Source organism: Schistocerca nitens, chromosome 7, assembly GCF_023898315.1.
Source record: "Schistocerca nitens isolate TAMUIC-IGC-003100 chromosome 7, iqSchNite1.1, whole genome shotgun sequence".
In the NCBI taxonomy this organism is placed as follows: Eukaryota; Metazoa; Arthropoda; class Insecta; order Orthoptera; family Acrididae; genus Schistocerca; species Schistocerca nitens.
In genome coordinates, this window is record NC_064620.1 from 499786506 (window position 1) to 499807336 (window position 20831).

General features: G+C 42.6%; 1 protein-coding gene across 1 annotated transcript in view; it reads left to right on the plus strand.

Annotated features, from left to right (window-relative positions):
• Positions 1–20831, plus strand: part of LOC126195706 (gastrin/cholecystokinin type B receptor-like) — a 343046-nt gene that overhangs the window by 231806 nt on the left and 90409 nt on the right. Inside the window, exons 4-5 of the mRNA XM_049934335.1 lie at positions 7599–7801; positions 20569–20610. Of these exons, the coding sequence (XP_049790292.1) occupies positions 7599–7801; positions 20569–20610 (245 nt within the window). The remainder of the gene's footprint in view (positions 1–7598; positions 7802–20568; positions 20611–20831) is intronic.

Genomic DNA, 20831 nt, shown 5'->3' on the forward strand with positions numbered 1-20831 from the left:
TGATCCCACCTTCTTACAAAATGTTATTACTTGCGATGAATCGTGGTTTTTTACTTACGATCCCGAAACTAAACGCCAATAGATGCATTGGAAAACTCCTGGTTCTCCACGACAAAAAAAGCACGAATGTCAAAATCGAAATTCAAGGCAATGATGATTATTTTTTTTTTTTGACATCAAAGGGATTGTGCACATTGATTGGGTACCAGAGGGACAAACAGTGAATCAGCATTACTACATTAGCGTCCTGCCTACCCTACGTGAGCGAGTACGGAGAAAACGGAACGATTTGTGGAGAAAAAAGTCATGGATCCTTCACCAAGACAATGCCCCAGCTCACAGTGCGTTGTCAGTGAAGACGTTTTTGGCAAAACACAACATTCCCATCTTAGATCATCCACCCTACTCACCTGATTTGGCCCCCTGTGACTTTTTACTTTTCCCTAAAGTCAAGTCAGCTTTGAAAGGAACTAGATTTGAGACTGTTGAAGCAGTAAAAGAAAAAGGGACGGAAGTAATGTATGGACTTACCGAAAATGATCTGCAGCATTGCTATGAACAGTGGAAAATTCGTATGGAGCGGTGTAGAGACCGAGGAGGAGAGTACATTGAAGGAGATAACATGAAATTGTAAATAATTGTAAATAAATGTTTTTTTCCAGCATCAGTCCGGTTTTTTTCTAGCCGCACCTCGTAGATACCTCTCCTCAGTGCAGCACTCCGTTAGGAATGGGCTGCCATTCCCCAAGAAAAATCTTCCAGTATCTGATTGAACGTATGCTTGCGAGAGAGGAAGCTGTCATCAAGCCCAAGGGTGGAGCCAACACTATGTTGAAATCCACCATTATCGACGGAGGTCGCCGCGAACTTGTAAGTCATTTTCAGCCTGGTATCCGGATACTTTTGATCACACAGTCTATTTGTAGCAAGAAACATGAAATTAAATTAAGGAAGTTGTCATTCAACGCAGAGTATACAATAAAATGACATTCGAAGCATTCAGTAAGCACTTGTGATTAAGTCTTATACTGAGTAATGCCTTTAAATCAAAGTGCTTTACTGTTATTAATTAATTAATCAGCCACTCACACAGACAACCCAGGACAGTTCTTAAAACGATTACAATGTCACAGCTTTGGTGTCGCTAAGGGGGGAATCAACCTGAAACAGAGAGTAGTCGACACGATGTGTTGCGAATCGTGTCGACATTTGACGATGAGTACTTGGGGACTGTAGCTAGTCTATTCGGGGCTCATTACATATTAATTCATGCAGTTTACGAATTAACAATAACAACTGTCCGCCCCACAGCAGTAGTGTATCTGCTCTCGAGAAAACATGTTTGATGATCACTGTTCTAGAACATTCAATATTGACTTGGAATACAACTTGGAAATGGGACAAATCGTTTTAACGATGAGTTGTGCGATTGGTAATGACAGAGAAAGAGCTCTCCGAAAGATTCTATTGGCTTATGGGCAGAAACAAATAAGGAAAGGATGGTTGTGTGAATGAACAATTTTAGCAACAACAAAAAAAAAAACAAGTTACTTGAGAGCGATCCGCTTTAGATGTACTAACATTTATTGAAACCACGATTGGTTTCGATATTTTAATATCCCATCTTCGGGTGTATGAAGTTATAGTATGTGGTAATACATAACATGGGGTCGGACCAGTCTGTATAAGAGTTCCAATCATTTTGCATGTTGGCGGAAATTTTCCGCCGCGGATCTCTGTACATAAATTATAATGCACCTCAGTTGCGGATGTCCTACGTACCAAAACTTGAGCAAAAAGTAGAAGCATTTTGACAAATTTCTACTAAAGCCACGACTATTTTGAGCTTGTGCTGCTGCCTGTGAATACTTTGACTGAACCCACCACTGCGAACACCTTCACACTTATCCGTTACACAGTCTAGCTCAAGATCTACATATTGACTCAGCAATCCACCTTACGGTCACTTCTCCCATTTCGTGTTCTAGTCGTGAATGTTTCGCAGGAAGAAAAATTGGTGGTAAGCCTCCGTGTTAGCTTGAACTCTTCTAATTTTTCGTTCTCGGAACGTAAACTCTCAGCATGTCAACAGTAAGCCACGTCGTGATGCACAACAGCTCTCTCGTAGCGTGTCCAAAAGTTGAGGTTCAAACACCCGTAAGGTATTTTAGATAATCGTTTTAACCAACAGCTTTTTATTTGTCCCAACACTCATTTATTGGTTTCGGTTAGTAACCATCACCCAGGATGTTGGTTGGTTGGTTGTTTGGTTTGAGGGATAAAGGGACCAAACTACAGGGACCTCAGTCCCTTGTTCCTGACGCAAACAAGGCGGCTCAGCGTGAAACAAGTCGCAAAGTACGGCTGGGAAAGTAAAAGGGGGAAAAGGAATATGGAACCACACGAAAAAATAAAACGAATGGCATGAACAAAAAACGAGGAAAAAACGTACAACATAAGGAAAAGTAGAAAACGGCATTAAAAAACAGGGCAATTGGTCTGGGCTGGCTGATCACAAGAGTAAAAGAGGATGAGCCAGCCGCTCTGCAACACATTAAAATGTCCACCACAAAAAGGGAAGGCGGGATGAACACATGTAGGGAAAAGACGAACACAAAGGCAAACGAATGCAAACAAAGGGTGACAGAGTTAAAAGGGAGGGAGGGTGGAGGCCCCAGAAAGAAGGCCAAACGCCCACCCCTAGACGGTACGATAAAAATCCCCGTCATGAATAAAACGTAAAACTAAATCTGATGTTGAGGCATCGTCGCCCAACCCCGAAGGTAAGTGCTGGGAAGGTTAAAAGTTCGCCGTAAAGCGGCTAAAATTGGGCAGTGCAGCAGGTTGTGGAGGGCAGTGAGAAGGGAGCCACAGTGGCACCGAGGTGGGTCCTCGCGACGGAGAAGGTAGCCATGTGTTAGCCACGTATGGCCAATGTGCATCCGGCAAAGGACAACTGATTCCCTGCGAGAGGCTCGCATGAATGACCGCCACACATTCGTCGACTCCTTGATAGAACGGAGTTTATTTGGTGTGCTCAGGGTGCGCCATTCAGTGTCCCAGATCGCGAGAACTTTTCGGCTGAAGACTGCTCGCAAATCGGTCTCCGGGAGACCAATCTCCAGAGATGGTTCACTGGTGGCCTGTTTGGCCAGGCGGTCAACATGTTCAGTGCACGGTATCCCGACATGGCCTGGGGTCCAAATAAAGGTCACTGCACCCAGGATGTCTACCAACGTTAACATTAAAAAAATTATGGAAGTACAATGCATACAAAAATAGCAAAACTCAACAAATATATAGCTACAGATTTACCTTTTCGTACTTACAAGATACAAAAAATTAGTTAAAAGCATCCCATTTTCGTTTGAAGCTGAACGATACCTAAATTATCCAGTGAAATTGTACTAATACTTGAGATAATTTGTCTTAAAATACTGACAGTCATATTGTTGTTGTTGTGGTCTTCAGTCCTGAGACTGGTTTGATGCAGCTCTCCATGCCATTCTATCCTGTGCAAGCTTCTTCGTCTCCCAGTACCTACTGCAACCTACGTCCTTCTGAATCTGCTTAGTGTATTCATCTCTTGGTCTCCCTCTACGATTTTTACCCTCCACGCTGCCCTCAAATACGAGGGCAGTTCAATAAGTAATGCAACACATTTTTTTCTCGGCCAATTTTGGTTGAAAAAACCGGAAATTTCTTGTGGAATATTTTCAAACATTCCAGCATCGTCTCGTATAGTTTCATTGCCTTCCGACAGGTGGCAGCGCTGTACGGAGCTGTTAAAATGGCGTCTGTAACGTATGTGCGTTGCAAACAACGGGCAGTGATCGAGTTTCTTTTGGCGGAAAACCAGGGCATCTCAGATATTCATAAGCGCTCGTAGAATGTCTACGGTGGTCTGGCAGTGGACAAAAGCACGGTGAGTCGTTGGGCAAAGCGTGTGTCATCATCGCCGCAAGGTCAAGCAAGACTGTCTGGTCTCCCGCGTGCGGGCCGGCCGTGCACAGCTGTTACTCCTGCAATGGCGGAGCGTGCTAACACACTCGTTCGAGATGATCGACGGATCACCATCAAACAACTCAGTGCTCAACTTGACATCTCTGTTGGTAGTGCTGTCACAATTGTTCACCAGTTGGGATATTCAAAGGTTTGTTCCCGCTGGGTCCCTCGTTGTCTAACCGAACACCATAAAGAGCAAAGGAAAACCATCTGTGCGGAATTGCTTGCTTGTCATGTGGCTGAGGGTGACAATTTCTTGTCAAAGATTGTTACAGGCGATGAAATATGGGTTCATCACTTCGAACCTGAAACAAAACGGCAATCAATGGAATGGCGCCACACCCACTCCCCTACCAAGAAAACGTTTAAAGCCATACCCTCAGCCAGTAAAGTCATGGTTACAGTCTTCTGGGACGCTGAAGGGGTTATTCTGTTCGATGTCCTTCCCCATGGTCAAACGATCAACTGTGAAGAGTATTGTGCTACTCTTCAGAAATTGAAGAAACGACATCAGCGTGTTCATAGGCACAAAAATCTGAACGAACTTCTCCTTCTTCATGACAACGCAAGACCTCACACAAGTCTTCGCACCCGAGAGGAGCTCACAAAACTTCAGTGGACTGTTCTTCCTCATGCACCCTACAGCCCCAATCTCGCACCGTCGGATGTCCATATGTTTGGCCCAATGAAGGACGCAATCCGTGGGAGGCACTACGCGGATGATGAAGAAGTTATTGATGCAGTACGACGTTGGCTCCGACATCGACCAGTGGAATGGTACCGTGCAGGCATACAGGCCCTCATTTCAAGGTGGCGTAAGGCCATAGCATTGAATGGAGATTACGTTGAAAAATAGTGTTGTGTAGCTAAAAGATTGGGGAATAACCTGGTGTATTTCAATGCTGAATAAAACAACCCCTGTTTCAGAAAAAAATCTGTTGCATTACTTATCGAACTGCCCTCGTAATAAATTGGTGAGCCCTTGATGCCTTAGAACATGTCCTGCCAACCGATCCTTTCTTCTAGTCAAATTGTGCCACAGACTCCCTAATTCTATTCAATACCTCCTCATTAGTTATGTTATCTACCCAAGTAATCTTCAGCATTCTTCTGTAGCACCATTTTTCGAAAGCTTCTGTTCTCTTCTTGTCCAAACTATTTATCGTCCATGTTTCACTTCCATACACGGCTACACTCCATACAAATACTTTCAGAAACGACTTCCTGACATTTAAATCTATTCTCGATGTTAACAAATTTCTCTTCTTCAGAAACGCTTTCCTTGCCATTGCCAGTCTACATTTCATATCCTCTCTACTTCGACCATCATCAGTTAATTTGCTCCCCAAATAGCAAAACTCCTTTACTACTTTAAATGTCCCTTTTTCTAATCTAATTCCCTCAGCATCACCCGATTTAATTCGACTACATTCCATTATCCTCCTTTTGCTTTTGTTGATGTTCATCTTATATCCTCCTTTCAAGACACTGTCCATTCCGTCAACTGCTCTTCTAAGTCATTTGCTGTCTCTGACACAATTAAGATGTCATCGCGCGAACCTCAGCGTTTTTATTTCTTCTCCATGGATTTTAATACCTACACCGAATTTTTCTTTTGTTTCCTTTAGTGCTTGCTCAATACACAGGTTGAATAACATCGGGGAGAGGCTACAACCCTGCCTCACTCCCTTCCCAACCACTGCTTCCCCTTCATGTCCCTCGACTCTTATAATTGCCATCTGGTTTCTGTACAAACTGTAAATAGCCTATCGCTCCCTGTATTTTACCCCTGGCACCTTCAGAATTTGAAAGAGTCTGTTCCAGTCAACAGTGTCAAACGCTGTCTCTAAGTCTGCAAATGCTAGAAATGTAGGTTTGCCTTTCCGTAATCTATCTTCTAAGTTAAGTGGTAGGGTCAGTACGGCCTGACAATCATGTCTCTTCTGAAATGGACAGACATCACAGGAAAAACAAGACGAGCACTTAAAGTGGAAGAAACCCTCGGAATTCAAGTTATATCAAAGATACTACAGTTGTACTGCAAAGGTAACAATAACAACATACTTTTTTATTAGTGGTAAAGTGAAGGAACAGAATATCTTTACCAATATCTTTGACTGAACGTAAACAAAAACAGAGAACCATTAATACTGAAAGTGTAATTATGGCATAAAACTGACATGTATTTCTACGTTGGCAATGTAGAAACAGCATACTATCATGTAACACGTCATTGAAAAGTTGTAGCGTCTGGAGTTGGCTGAACATCTCCGTGACACTTCCGCGCTTGCTTTCTTGCAGTGCACTCAGGCCTGATCAGTGATGAGTTCTCTAATCCACCTCGAGCTGTATTTGACCATCGAGAAGTTGCTGTCCATGCATCAGCATGGCTTTAGAAAGCATCGCTCCTGCGAAACGCAACTCGCCCTTTTTTCACATGATATCTTGCGAACCATGGATGAAAGGTATCAGACAGATGCCATATTCCTTGACTTCCGGAAAGCGTTTGACTCGGTGCCCCAAAGCAGACTCCTAACTAAGGTACGAGCATATGGGATTGGTTCCCAAGTATGTGAGTGGCTCGAAGACTTCTTAAGTAATAGAACCCAGTACGTTGGTTGTCCTCGATGGTGAGTGTTCATCGGAGGTGAGGGTATCATCTGGAGTTCCCCAGGGAAGTGTGGTATGTCCGCTGTTGTTTTCTATCTACATAAATGATCTTTTGGATAGGGTGGATAGCAATGTGCGGCTGTTCGCTGATGATGCTGTGGTGTACGGGAAGGTGTCGTCGTTGAGTGACTGTAGGAGGATACAAGATGACTTGGACAGGATTTGTGATTGGTGTAAAGAATGGCAGCTAACTCTAAATATTGATAAATTTAAATTAATGCAGATGAATAGGAAAAAGAATCCCGTAATGTTTGAATACTCCATTAGTAGTGTTGCGCTTGACACAGTCACGTCGATTAAATGTTTGGGCGTAACATTGCAGAGCGATATGAAGTGGGACAAGCATGTAATGGCAGTTGTGGGGAGGGCGGATAGTCGTCTTCGGTTCATTGGTAGAATTTTGGGAAGATGTGGTTCATCTGTAAAGGAGACCGCTTATAAAACACTAATACGACCTATTCTTGAGTACTGCTCGAGCGTTTGGGATTCCTATCAGGTCGGATTGAGGGAGGACATAGAAGCAATTCAGAGGCGGACTGCTAGATTTGTTACTAGTTGTCACGCGAGTGTTACGGAAATGCTTCAGGAACTCGGGTGGGAGTCTCTGGAGGAAAGGAGGCGTTCTTTTCGTGAATCGTTACTGAGGAAATTTAGAGAACCAGCATTTGAGGCTCACTGCAGTACAATTATACTGCCGCCAACTTACATTTCGTGGAAAGACCACAAAGATAAGGTAAGAGAGATTAGGGTTCGTACAGAGGCATATAGGCAGTCATTTTTCCCTCGTTCTGTTTGGGAGTGCAACAGGGAGAGAAGAGGTACCCTGCGCTACGCAGCGTATTGTGAATTGCGGAGTATTTATGTAAATGTAGATGTAGAGAAGTTAGCTCGTGCCTGACGATACTGTTCCTCGGTGTGCGCAGATCCACCTGCCGGTGGGCCTGAAGGTGCAGGCGTTCTGGTGCGTGCGCGACTGGGAGCACGAGGCGCTGTGGCGGCTGCACGAGCTGTACATGCTGGTGCTCATCCTGGTGGTGCCCACGTGCATCATGGCGGCCGCCTACACCTCCATCTGCTGGGAGGTCTGGCACGTCATGCAGCGCCGCTGCGACATGACCGCCGGCCACAGGTGGGTGCACACCACTACAACCGTCAACTGCTTCACCAGTAAAACCACGTTTAAAGTACCACAAAAGGAACTTAACCGCTTTAGGTGGACAACTATATAATAGCTAACTTTTACCAAGTGGGCATAATAAAGTTAATCCAGAAATATGTAATGTACCTTAAGACAGACGATCTACCATCTTCTGCTCTGGCAGTGGATGACGTAAGTTAATCCTCCGTTGCTTGCGCGGATTACACTCGTCATCCACATGACTTTCCCGCTCAATTTTGTCTGACAGGGCTGGACTGAGTCCGCGCCATTTTCAGTACCTTTCTGTTAACTCTCCGGCTCTTAGCTCCAATAAAAATAAAATGTCGTGTGGCGAGGGCCTCCCGTCGGGTAGACCGTTCGCCTGGAGCAGGTCTTTCGAGTTGCCGCCACTTCGGCGACCTGCACCTCGATGGGGATGAAATGATGATGATGATTAGGACAACACAACACACAGTACCTGAGTGGAGAAAATCTCCGACCCAGCCGGGAATCGGACCCGGGTCCTTAGGATTGACATTCTGTCACGCTAACCACTCAGCTACCGGGGGCGGACTTAGCTCCAATCATTGTTGGCTTTCAGTTACGAAAGATAGATTGTTTATGAAACATTATTATAATTATAGTCTGGACGACACTTGTCATCCACGCGAGCTCTGCTGCCACAATCTGAAAAAAAGTAAGTCTGTATTACTTTATTGCTTTCGTAGATTCAATCGATCTTTCATGTGCGTAAATTTAGACGTATTAAACCGATTGCAGTTACCTTCCATGTTACCTAGTATTCTCTTTATTTCTAAAGTGTGGAAGAAATTTCATGCACTGCTGGGGGGCCGGCCGGAGTGGCAGAGCGGTTCTAGGCGCTACAGTCTGGAACCGCGCGACCCACGGTCGCGGGTTCGAATCCTGCCTCGGGCATGGATGTGTGTGATGTCCTTAGGTTAGTTAAGTTTAAGTAGTTCTAAGTTCTAGGGGACTGATGACCTCAGCAGTTAAGTTCCGTAGTGCTCAGAGACATTTTTTTTAAAGAAATGTCAAAGGCAAAAAACCGCAGACCGACCTAATGTATGGTTGGAATGGTTCAATGAACTGAGTGATGAAGATGCTCACCGAGATAGCGCTGACTCAGAGACTGAGGATTCTGTTCATGAAAGCAGTCATGATTCAGGTACAGAACAAGAAGTGTCAGTAAATGGTGAATATGAATCACGGGAAGAAGTCACTAAAGCTGATGCATTTTTTTAGGGAAAGATGGAACAACTGAACGGAGGAAAAATAAATATCGTACTAGTGTTAGAAGCAGATGTCGTAATTTTATTACGCATTTGCCTGGACCAAAAAATCAAACTCGTATAAAAAAGGCAGAAATAGAAATTCAGAATTTGTTCTTGGATGAAAACATAATAAGCACTATCGCAACATGCGCTAATATATACATTAATTAAGTTCGTGGTAACTTCTCTAGGGAAAGGGACGCTAAAGAAACTGATGCGATAGAGATAAGAGCTTTCATTGGTTTGTTGTATCTATGTGGATCTTTGAGATGTTTTAGGAAGGGTATATCGAAATTGTGGGATAACTCAAAGGGAAACGGACTTGAATCATGTTATTTATGCATAAGTGAAAACCGATTCAGGTTTCTGTTGAGATGTCTGAGGTTTCATAATATTCATGACAGAGGTGTTGGCAGAGAGACTGAGAAATTGGCTGCTATGAGAGCTATCAGAGAGGTACTTGAACTATTCACGAACAATTCCGAAAAATATTTTTCACCTACTGAATATCTTACTGTTGACAAACGGCTTTTGGCATTTAGAGGGAACTGCCCTTTCATATATATTCCTAGCAAACCAGCAAAGTATGGGTTAAAAGTGTTTGCTTTGGTTCATGTAAAAACTGCTTACACTTTGAATTTAGAACCGTACGTCGGTAACCAACAATAGAGACCATGTAATGCCAGTAATCCAGCTGAAGATATTGTTCTTCGAATGGGCATACTGTTTCAAACGTTAGAATATATTATACTGTGTACAAATATTAAATGTATTATATTTAGATTTAATAAAATAATCATAAAACCAGTCATAAAGACTGTTCAAAGTATACAAATCGACAGCTTGCTTTGTGGATGACACCAGTCATCCGCGGGAGTGACGATGTCACAGATTTTCGAGCGAGTAATGGAGGGTTAAGATGCGTTTCTTCAGGCGAATGAAATATTTTCAAGTACACTTTTATTTTCACTACCCTGTATTCATCAGCCTATGATACACCTGCGTACATTTCAGCGTTGAGCGCTTGTTCATTCTAGATACAACCAGCAAAAATGTTTTTATAGTGTTTAAAAATGAGCAAGGAAGATAAGCCTGGTCCTATTCCCGTGCTCGAATTTTTTACATCAGAAGTTGTTGGCTTCATCCCACATGTATTCTGTAACAATATCGTAAACCATCGAAAATCAAGTGCACGGGTTAGTATATTTTGAACTTTACCGAATTTCCTGTATTTCTCCTCTATGCAGAAGCACCAGTTCTATCTTCTCCTGAATGTAACCAGCACTTTCTGTGATTCCTTGTCAGACATCGCTACCAAACAGATATGGGTAGCCGCTGAAACTTTTTCGAGATGGTACAAGGTTCAACACTACCATTTTCGATGTAACTAATTCGGTGAATCTGAAAATGTGTCATGTCCAAGAAAGTAAATTTGATAAAACTACACAAAACATTTTGAATCTCAGTAGATGGATATTTTTGTACGTAGCATTTTTAGAGCGGATTACTTTTGTACCTGAATGGTGAATAAATTTCAAGAAGTATATTCAAAGTACTTCTTTTTATGGTATTAAAATGAACAAGAAAGCTACATTTCCGATTGAACGATCTGAAATTACTCTCCCTATAATTAAACTCAGGGCATCCCAAGAGTTATGCAATAAATCCAAAAAATGGTTCAAATGGCTCTCAGCACTATGGGACTTACCTGCAGTGGTCATTAGTCACCTAGAATTTAGAACTACTTAAACCTAACCAACCTAAAGACATCACACACATTCATGCCCGAGGCAGGATTCGAACCTGCGACCGTAGAGGTCACGCAGTTCCAGACTGTAGCGCCTAGAACCGCTTGGCCACTCCGGCCGGCAATAAATCCAGAAAATACTCTCATAATAAACTAAATTAAGCTCAGTCCTTAAAACTCTAGGAAGCCCCAACGATACGGACACAGCGCCGTGCCATCCTCAGACGACACGGGATGCGGATGTGGAAGTGCATGAGATCAGCCGTTGATAGTTTACGTGATCTGGAGCGGCTTCTACTCAGTGAAGTAGCTATTCATTTGGCATCATGAGGATAAGCGCATCCCAGTACGTCAACAGTGCAGGCTGGTCCGGTAATTACAACTCCAATTACCAAACACACCAGAAGATGCTTAATTTTGGTGGTTTGACAACAACTGGCGTATCTACCATAACACTGCCATTTACTAATACTGCTATAACGGTAGGTTGAAACTTAAAACACTCAAATAGGGAAAAAGAATGATTGAGATAATCCACCTGGATATCTACTAGAATTCTCGCTAATGCTTCTTGTTGGGCAAGGTTACTGAAATGTTAATTGATACAGTTGTCCAAATTACTTGTACACTCATGTTCAGAGAAAACAGAACATCTTAAACGATTAGAGATAAGACGTTCATATTCTCAGGACATGCTCATTAGTATGTTCTGCACAAAAGGAATAGTACCTCGGTTCAGTAGGTGTTCTTTTGCCTGATAGGCACACGATCCGCCATTGGGGGTATTAATTTCTTCCATGCTTGATTGCATCGACTAGTATAAGTTGCGAATGGCGTCCTATGGTATAGCAGTCCATGGTGCATGCACCTGGCTACAGAGTTCATTTATGGTGGTTGGCATTGGGTGACCACGCTGCCCCTGTCCTTTCACCATATCCCACACATTTTCGCTTAGCGACAAGGCTGGTGATCTGGCGTGTCACGACAAAAGGCTAACTGCCCGTGACACCAAAAAAGCACGTGTTCGTGCAGCAGCATCTGGTACTGCATTGTCTTGCTGAAAAATGTCGTCTGGGGTGTTGTGCAGAAGAAGTATGGCTATGGGACGCAGGATGTCATTCACGTAGGTCGCACTGGTCACAGGGCTCTGGACGAGCAGCAACTGTGGTTTTCGGTTATACCCAATAGCAACCCACACCACACGGCTCTGAGTTGGCGTTGTACGTCTTGTGGGAATGCGGTCGCCGTGATGCCGCTCCCCCTGTCTACGGCGAACCAAAATTCGCCCATCCTTGTCAAACAAACACAACCTGGTTTCGTTCGGAAAAACTATCTGATGCCATTCCTGTCCCCAGTGACATCCTTGCACACACTGTTGCGGTCTAGCATGTTTCTGCTAATTCGTGAAAGGTAGGCGGAGGTGTGGACGATGCGCGTGTAAGCCATGCCGTAATAAAGGACGACGGACTGTCAATCCTGATAGTGTACGATGTGTTACACTGTCCCGCTGTTGCACCAGAGCCGAAGAGGACCCAGATCCGTTCTGCAATACTATTCGCCGGCCGGGGTGGCCAAGCGGTTCTAGGCGCTACAGTCTGGAACCGCGCGACCGCTAGGGTCGCAGGTTCGAATCCTGCCTCGGGCATTGGTATGTGTGATGTCCTTAGGTCTAAGTAGTTCTAAGTTCTAGGGGACTGATGACCTCAGAAGTTAAGTCCCATAGTGCTCAGAGCCATTTGACCCAATCTGCAATACCATTCGGATAAGGTGTCGATCTTGTCGAGGAGTGGTCTGGGTGGTGCTACCTGACCCATCTCATCGTGTTCTACCGCCTTCCGTGAACGATTCTGTACACACACGATGCATTGCCGAAACATTTCGTCCCACGCAAGCTGCAGTTTCCCTGATGGATGCATCGCATTCTCTCATGCCAGTAATTTACTCTCTTTCAAACTCACTGATCTGACAGTACGGTTCGCGCATATGTCTGCAAGGCGTCGTGCACCTCTGCTCATGTGACACTGATCCATTACCTGAGGTTTATAGAGACAACGAGAGCCTCAGACAATTTTACCGGTAGCTGGTGTTGCACCGCAATATCGATGTCGACCTTGAACCCGCGAGCCGACATGTCTCAAATGCTGATCATTTCTGCAGAACATGCTAATGTATATTTTCAGTGAATATGAACGTCTTATCTCTAGTCGTTCAAGATGTTCTGGTTTTTTTTCTGAAAATGAGTGTATTTATTTGTGTATCAAAAGTTAGACAGTGAACAATTAAGCAAAATGGCATTCAAATACACTCACTGATGATTAATTCTTCATACATGATAATGAGAACCTGTGGCAAATTTTTGGTAAACAATTAATAATGGCAACCTTCACGAATACAAATCTGATGAGTCTGACAAGATGGTCGGGCTGGAAACGGAAAATACATCGTACGAGTACTGTGCAAGTGTCGTGAAACTGCTTACAAGGGAACCTCCCCATCGCACCCCCCTCAGATTTAGTTATAAGTTGGCACAGTGGATAGGCCTTGAAAAACTGAACACAGATCAATTGAGAAAACAAGAAGAAGTTGTGTGGAACTGTGAAAAAATAAGCAAAATATACAAACTGAGTAGTTCATGGGAAGATAAGCAACATCAAGGACACTGTGTCCGCAGGAGTGCCGTGGTCTCGTGGTAACATGAGCAGCTGCGGAACGAAAGGTCCTTGGTTCAAATCTTCCATCGAGTGAAAACTTTAATTTTTTATTTTCAGTTTATGAGACAAGCTCTTATGTTTTCATCACTTTTTTGGGAGTGATTATCACATCCACAAGAAAACCTAAATCGGGCAAGGTAGAAGAATCTTTTTACCCATTCGCCAAGTGTACAAGTTAGGTGGGTCGACAACATATTCCTGTCATGTGACGCACATGTCGTCACCAGTGTCGTATAGAATATATCAGATGTGTTTTCCTGTGGAGGAATCGGTTGACCTATGACCTTGCGATCAAATGTTTTCGGTTCCGATTGGAGAGGCACGTCCTTTCGTCTACTAATCGCACGGTTTTGCGATGCGGTCGCAAAACACAGACACTAAACTTATTACAGTGAACAGAGACGTCAATGAACGAACGGACAGATAATAACTATGCAAAAATAAAGAAAGTGAAATTTTCACTCGTGGGAAGACTTAAACCAAGGACCTCTCCTTCTGCAGCTGCTCACGCTACCACGGGACCACGGCACTCCTGAGCTCACGTTCTCCTTGATGTTGCCTATGTGGCCCATGGACTACTCAGTTTGTATATTTTGCTCATTTTTTCACAGTTCCACACAACTTCTTCCTGTTTTCTCAATTGATCTATGTTCAGTTTATCAAGGCCTATCCACTGTGCCAATTTATAACTAAATATGAGGGGGGTGCGATGGGGAGGTTCCCTTGTTAGTATAAGGTAGAACTACAGAAGGTATTAGATGGAACTAATGAAGGTAACGCATCATATCTGTTGTGGATTTTGAAAGCAAATTGTTCATGACTTCCCAAGCCAATCTTCAGAGAGAGGCTCCGAGATTGTAAAATTACAACATCAGTCGAAATTCCCTACATCTAACGCAGTAGCGGCTCAGTGTCACCACAGCATAGCTGTCGGTGACTGGAGTAGTGCGACGTCGGTCAGAGGCAGCACAAGTTGCCCTCTCCTGCGGCTAAATGTCAGATGGCCTGAAAATTTTCTAGGTCCCCCAAATGCTTTAGGTCAGCTGCTGAGTGAGGCTGACAAAGGTGGTTCGGCAGCAGCCACTCTTCAAAATGAGAGGTGAGCTGACAAGATCCGAAACTGACTAACAAGCCAGAAGAAAATATGAAGAACTTCCTGTGTAAAGGCGACCTGTAAGCAAATTTCACTTTCTCACGTTTTTCGATAGATGCTATATTTGACTGGCTGGGCTCTGAATCATCCAGCCAATCGAAATGTTCCTCATTGATAATGGTCCCATCCTCTATGTTTTACTTGGTTAACCCCTGGAACAGTCATACATCGTTATCCCTGTCTCTCACTGCGGCCATTGAGGGAGGCAGCTTCCCTGTGGTACTGTCATAGTTCTCTTTCACTCTGGAAAAAGTTTAGGTCTTATGTCATTAAACAAAATTTTTTGTAAGAGCTACGCGTTCGGTGGCCTGTTTTTTCACCCAGAAGATAGTGTCACCTGAATCTGCCACAAAAAACAGATTTCTACGTTCAGCTTTCGCTAAAAACACCTCCTGACTCCACCTCGAAAAAACATTTTCGCAAGCTGCCTCTGCAGCATGTCAACTTCTGGCTATCTGCAAGACAGCACCGTGGGTTGTCACAATGGTGTTTGGTGGGGCTGGTCATGGTAATAACTGCCTCCTCTGCGCCGGTCTCTCTCTGTGTACTTCCAAAACATTCCTCTATTTCCATACAACATGCAAATCAATTTTAGAGTACTACGGAAACTTAGAATCACTAGTACATTTAATTTTAACTCATTTCTCCTATTGTAATGAAGTATTTAGGTAGAGGATAGTCTCTAATATGAATTTATGTGGCATTACATATGTTGCATAACTCCCGAAAACCGACCCGTAACAATATTCCTTCCTTAAAGTTTAAGATTTTTACTGAGGACGTTGTGCTCAAAGCGCAAGTGCGTCGAGAAAACTTGATTCCTAAGTGGCAGTGGGCTTATGTGCTTATAAGAGACAGTTTTGGATGTTGAACTTAACAAGGTAGTATGTTTATTTATTCTTTACCTTAGCTCACTTATCCGTCAGTGTTGCTGGTTAACTCCATTTTACATTTCGCAAACTTTGCAGGTCACACTCATTCATGCTAATTAAAATCTTCATCATTAAGTCTTAATTTATCTTCATTTCATACTAAAACCTTACAAACTGTAATAACATGTTACTGATTCGTTTACACACCAGCGGTTTTCACCATACCCTCTGACATTCAGTTATGTAACTGTAACATTAACCAACTACATTCATCAACTACATTAATCAACTACATTCAATGCCCAAAAAATTTAACAATTAATTCATTCTTTCCTTCTAATGATGTGATTATTATAATCATTATTTAACTATGATATACAATCATTGATCAGAAATCACAACCGTTGATATCAAAATAGGTACAGAACATTACTGTAAATGCACGGACATGAACATAGCTGTTTTGTTATATATATATATATATATATATATATATATATATATATATATATATATATATATATATATATATATATATATATTAATACGGAACTTGAAGTAGCCGGCCGAAGTGGCCGTGCGGTTAAAGGCGCTGCAGTCTGGAACCGCAAGACCGCTACGGTCGCAGGTTCGAATCCTGCCTCGGGCATGGATGTTTGTGATGTCCTTAGGTTAGTTAGGTTTAACTAGTTCTAAGTTCTAGGGGACTAATGACCTCAGCAGTTGAGTCCCATAGTGCTCAGAGCCATTTGAACCATTTGAACTTGAAGTACTTACAATACTCCAGTCACAGCAATCATATTATGGGACTAAATAATATTTTTACAGAAACAATTCACTAAATTAAACGTCCTGAAATATGAATATGGATAGTAATCATTTCGCAAGGGCAATGTTTGTGATTAAAGGAAATATAACTTTTTACTACTCGTGTATCTTCTTTTATTGTCCAGTGGGAATGAAGAACGAATTTTTCATTCTTTCTTTGAATAAATCACTACTGTTCTCGTAAGTTCCTAAGTTATCTGAAATATTATTACACGCAGTTGCCCCTGAAAAGTCATTACACATGTCATAAACAGGAATTTTCGTTGGTTCGAGAACACAAGATATTGCTGTCACTTTGAAAATAAGAGAGAGTGTTTCTCTAGATCGGTGATTACTGTAGATTCACGGTCTGTTCATCTTAACCATAGTGGATGACTTTCAAATTGGAAAAAAATAACCTAAATGCGATGGAGTATCGTTTATAGTGTACCGGACCTCCGAAGTTCATTGCGCACGCACTTATTACTAAAAGTTGAAGTGATCTTCTTTGTGTTCTACAAGTTGACGTCTCTAATTGAGTCATGTATGGGTATATAAAGGTTCGTATTTACAAGTGGTGATGACATCATGGATTGTCTTTTAGTTGATGAGCGGTTAATGACCTCCATCATGTAGTGCTGCTGGTGACAACTAGTGTTGACGTGGATAATGGTTGGACATTTGTAGAACACGTAACTATAAGTTCATAAGAACACAATGGTGAAGTGCAGTGTCAAAATGTTCTCCCAGCAGGTCTTGTCGTCTCACGTGGACTAATGGTATTCCACATGCAGTCAGAGGCCTAGACAGGGTACCCCTTGTGAAAGCGGACAATACATCAGCGGGCGACATTGCCCTTGCAGCTCGTCCTTGTGTTGGCTGTCACCAGTGTCGACAAGTAGTCGAGTGGGATCCGGCAGTGTTTGTGAACAGAGGTTTTGTCCTCCCTGCCTGTTGTCGTCGGCGTCTCGTTTCATTTCCTACGGCAGCAGTTCCAAGCGCCAGCAGCTACCACACACCAGATGGCCAAGTTTGTCCCAGTTTCGAGGCGTGAGCGTCCTAATCTTACTAACATATGCCATTCCCATACCGTTTCATTTTAAAATTAATTACAAAAGAAGTTACTAATTGCATCAGTGAAATCTCTACTTATTTACTCAAAATTATTGCTTTAACAAAATGAAACTCCGTATACACACAAAGGTTCTTCCAGGAAAATTATGCGCCTTGCTTCATGATTTCTTTAACCATAATAAAAGTACTTAGGTTTACAAAAGTTAGCCAACGAAATTTGTACTTTTTGCTTCAGAATCACTAGTTTAATGACAATGAAGCAGCCTAGGTTTACATAAGTTAATCAATAAGATTTGTACTTCTTGCTTCAAAACTATATATTTAACAAAACTGAAGCTGCTTATACCTTATAAATTCGAAATTATCGGTATCAAATGAAGTTAATTATTTAAATTTCAAAGTTTAACATGTGTCCTTCCTTCTCTGTTTACACATATCTTATAAAATCACATTAATTATACGTAGTAAGGAATTCAGTTTGTATGCAAATTGGGATATAGGTTCGATAGTATTTTATCTGATATAAATTACATTAGAACCGAGAAATCTACAGTTCTGTGAAGTTCTCCCGCTATTACCAACGCCAACTGCAAATTCAATCACCTCTGTTGCCATCTGCAATTCCTAACTTCACTCCTCTCCAGCTGTCATCCATTAGTTCATTTACGAAAATCAGCGTCCCTCTCTCTCTCAATTCACTATGGACCCTTCAAGATTGGAAACCGAAAGTCTGTAATAAAAGCAAACACAGAATTTGTTCACAACATACACACAAAACTTTCCTGCACAACTATCTTTTATACCTTACCTCTTTTTATTGCTATTTTTTATCTTTTACCATGTTTCATCGCTATTCGTTGTCTTGTCTCCATACGTGTTGCGCATTCCAAGACTTCATTCTTGTACTTCGTCTTCTTTTAATCTGCATTTTGACTTCATTACACAGGTAATAGCTTACATAATATCACCTGTACCTTGAGATGCATCAAACACGAGGGTCATTCGGAAACTAAAGATCGTTTTGTTTTGACACGTGACCGCGCTCCCACCCCCACCCCCACCCCCCTCCCCTCACCACCACCACCGCTGACCGACCACTGATCTTGGTATTCATCTGCATCAATCTGGTGGAACATACGATCCAATACGTTTGCTTACTGGTTAGTTGTGTGACTTTAAAATGTATTACAAGTTGATGATGCCGCCAAGTGTGAATTATGCAGTGTTATCCGCTTTTTAAACGCGCAAGAAGTCCAACTCATCGAAATTTATAGACAGATAATTGTGGTTTACGGTAATATGATAATAGAAGTATGGTACGAGTATCAAGTTTAATGGCGGACAGAAAAATGTCCACGACGAAGATCGCTGGGGCCGGCCCTATATGGTGACTGGCCGATTAAAAACAAGGACTGAACATAAAATCCAAGAAGATCGGCGTTTTACAATTAGTGGTTTGCTCTCTTTCCAGACATCTCAAGAACTCTGTTGTACGAGATCGTTACTGCAGATCTGGGCTATAAAAACGTGTGCGCTATATGGATTTCTCAGATGAACACAAAACAAAACGAACGGCAGCGGCATTGATATTTCTCAGTCGCTCTGAAAAGGATGATGGTGAATTTTTGAATTAAATTGTCACAGATTGCGAGACTTGGGTGTCACATTTCATAACAGAAACAAAGCGCCAGTCAATGTAATGGCATCAATCGCTGCCTCCAACGAATCCGAAAAAAGCAGAACAAATTTTGACCGCCAGAAACATTATGGCTTCAGTGTTCTCGGATCGTAAGAATTTCTGCTCATCGACTACATGCCTAGAGGTGAGAAGATAGATGCAGCAGTCTACTGTCAGACGCTTCGACAACTTCATGATAATACGCATCCGCACGCTGCACGAGTGACACAGGACTTGTTTCAGTGGTTTCAATTGGTAATGTTTCAACGTCCGCCATACAGCCCGGACTTAGACCCAAGTGATTATCACTTACTCCCAAAACTGAAGGATTTTTGGAATGGAAAACGCTACAGAAGTGGTGATGAAGTTAAAGAATCCGTTAATCAATGGTTCAACAAGTTGCCGCAACTAAGTATGCAAATAGCATCCTTTAATGGCCCAAACAAGTGGAAGTCGAAGGGGGCTAGATCAGGTGTGTCAGGTGTGACAGCCGTGGATGGTTCAAATGGCTCTGAGCACTATGGGACTTAACTTCTAAGGTCATCAGCCCCTAGAACTTAGTACTACTTACACCTAACTAACCTAAGGACATCACACACATCCATGGCCGAGGCAGGATTCGAACCTGCGACCGTAGCGGTCTCGCGGTTCCAGACTGCAGCGCCTAGAACCGCTCATCCACCCCGGCCGGCAGCCGTGGATGGTCTCCCCAACCGTTGCAAATTTTGGAGCTCCGCCGAACCGCCTTCTGATGAACTCACCCTCCGTGCCCAACAACTAACTGTACTTCTGTCGACAGCAGATGCTCCATTAGACTTTGCGCAAGCGTTTGTGAATATTCCCCGCAGTTTATTTCTCTACAGTGAGAAATTCAATGACGGCATGTTGCTTGTAACGTCCATCCTCTACAGACGCCGATTTGAAACTGTCCTGCAACTACGCTATCTATCGAAAATATCGGAAGCTTAGGGCGCTCACAAATGAGACCTCAAATTATATATACGTAATGTTTCGCATTCTTTTCGGTTGAGAAAAAAAGTGATAAATTATTTTCTGGCAACTCTCGTACTTTCCAACAATCTTATATGTCATCATCTCGTTCACACCCAATAAAATGGGCCATTTAACAAATTTAATTTCAAGTTCTTTTTTATTTTTACCTTATCAACTCTGGACGCTAAATACCGTGATCCTGAGTGAAATTAGCAATCTACAGCCACTTACTTTATAACAATTTATATAAGAAAAAACTTTTCGAGCCAGCGTAGCTCGTCCTTAAGTGGTGGGCATTTACCGGTACTTTATATTTTGTAGCAGCAACAGCTAGTCGCAGATATCGCAGAGACTTCATGTGATTACATAAGTTGTAAGTTGTAAGTATGGCTCTTTAGAATGATTCATTGTATAATTGCATATATTCTAGGACTACATGTCATCTCCACGATCCCAGTGAAAAAAGAACGGCTCGAATGTTAGGTGGAGAGAAAATAAAAGGTTTTGAATGACATTAGTAAAGCAACTGGTCGCGGTTTCATCACAAAAATGCAGTTCGCGTGACTTCGTTTGCTGTCCTCGGTATTTAGAACATGCTCGTATTAAGGGCTTGAACTGGTCTTTCCTTCAATAATGCACGGTGTAACGGGTATAAGTGCAGATATTTCTACTGGTGACTGAGGAAGTGCAC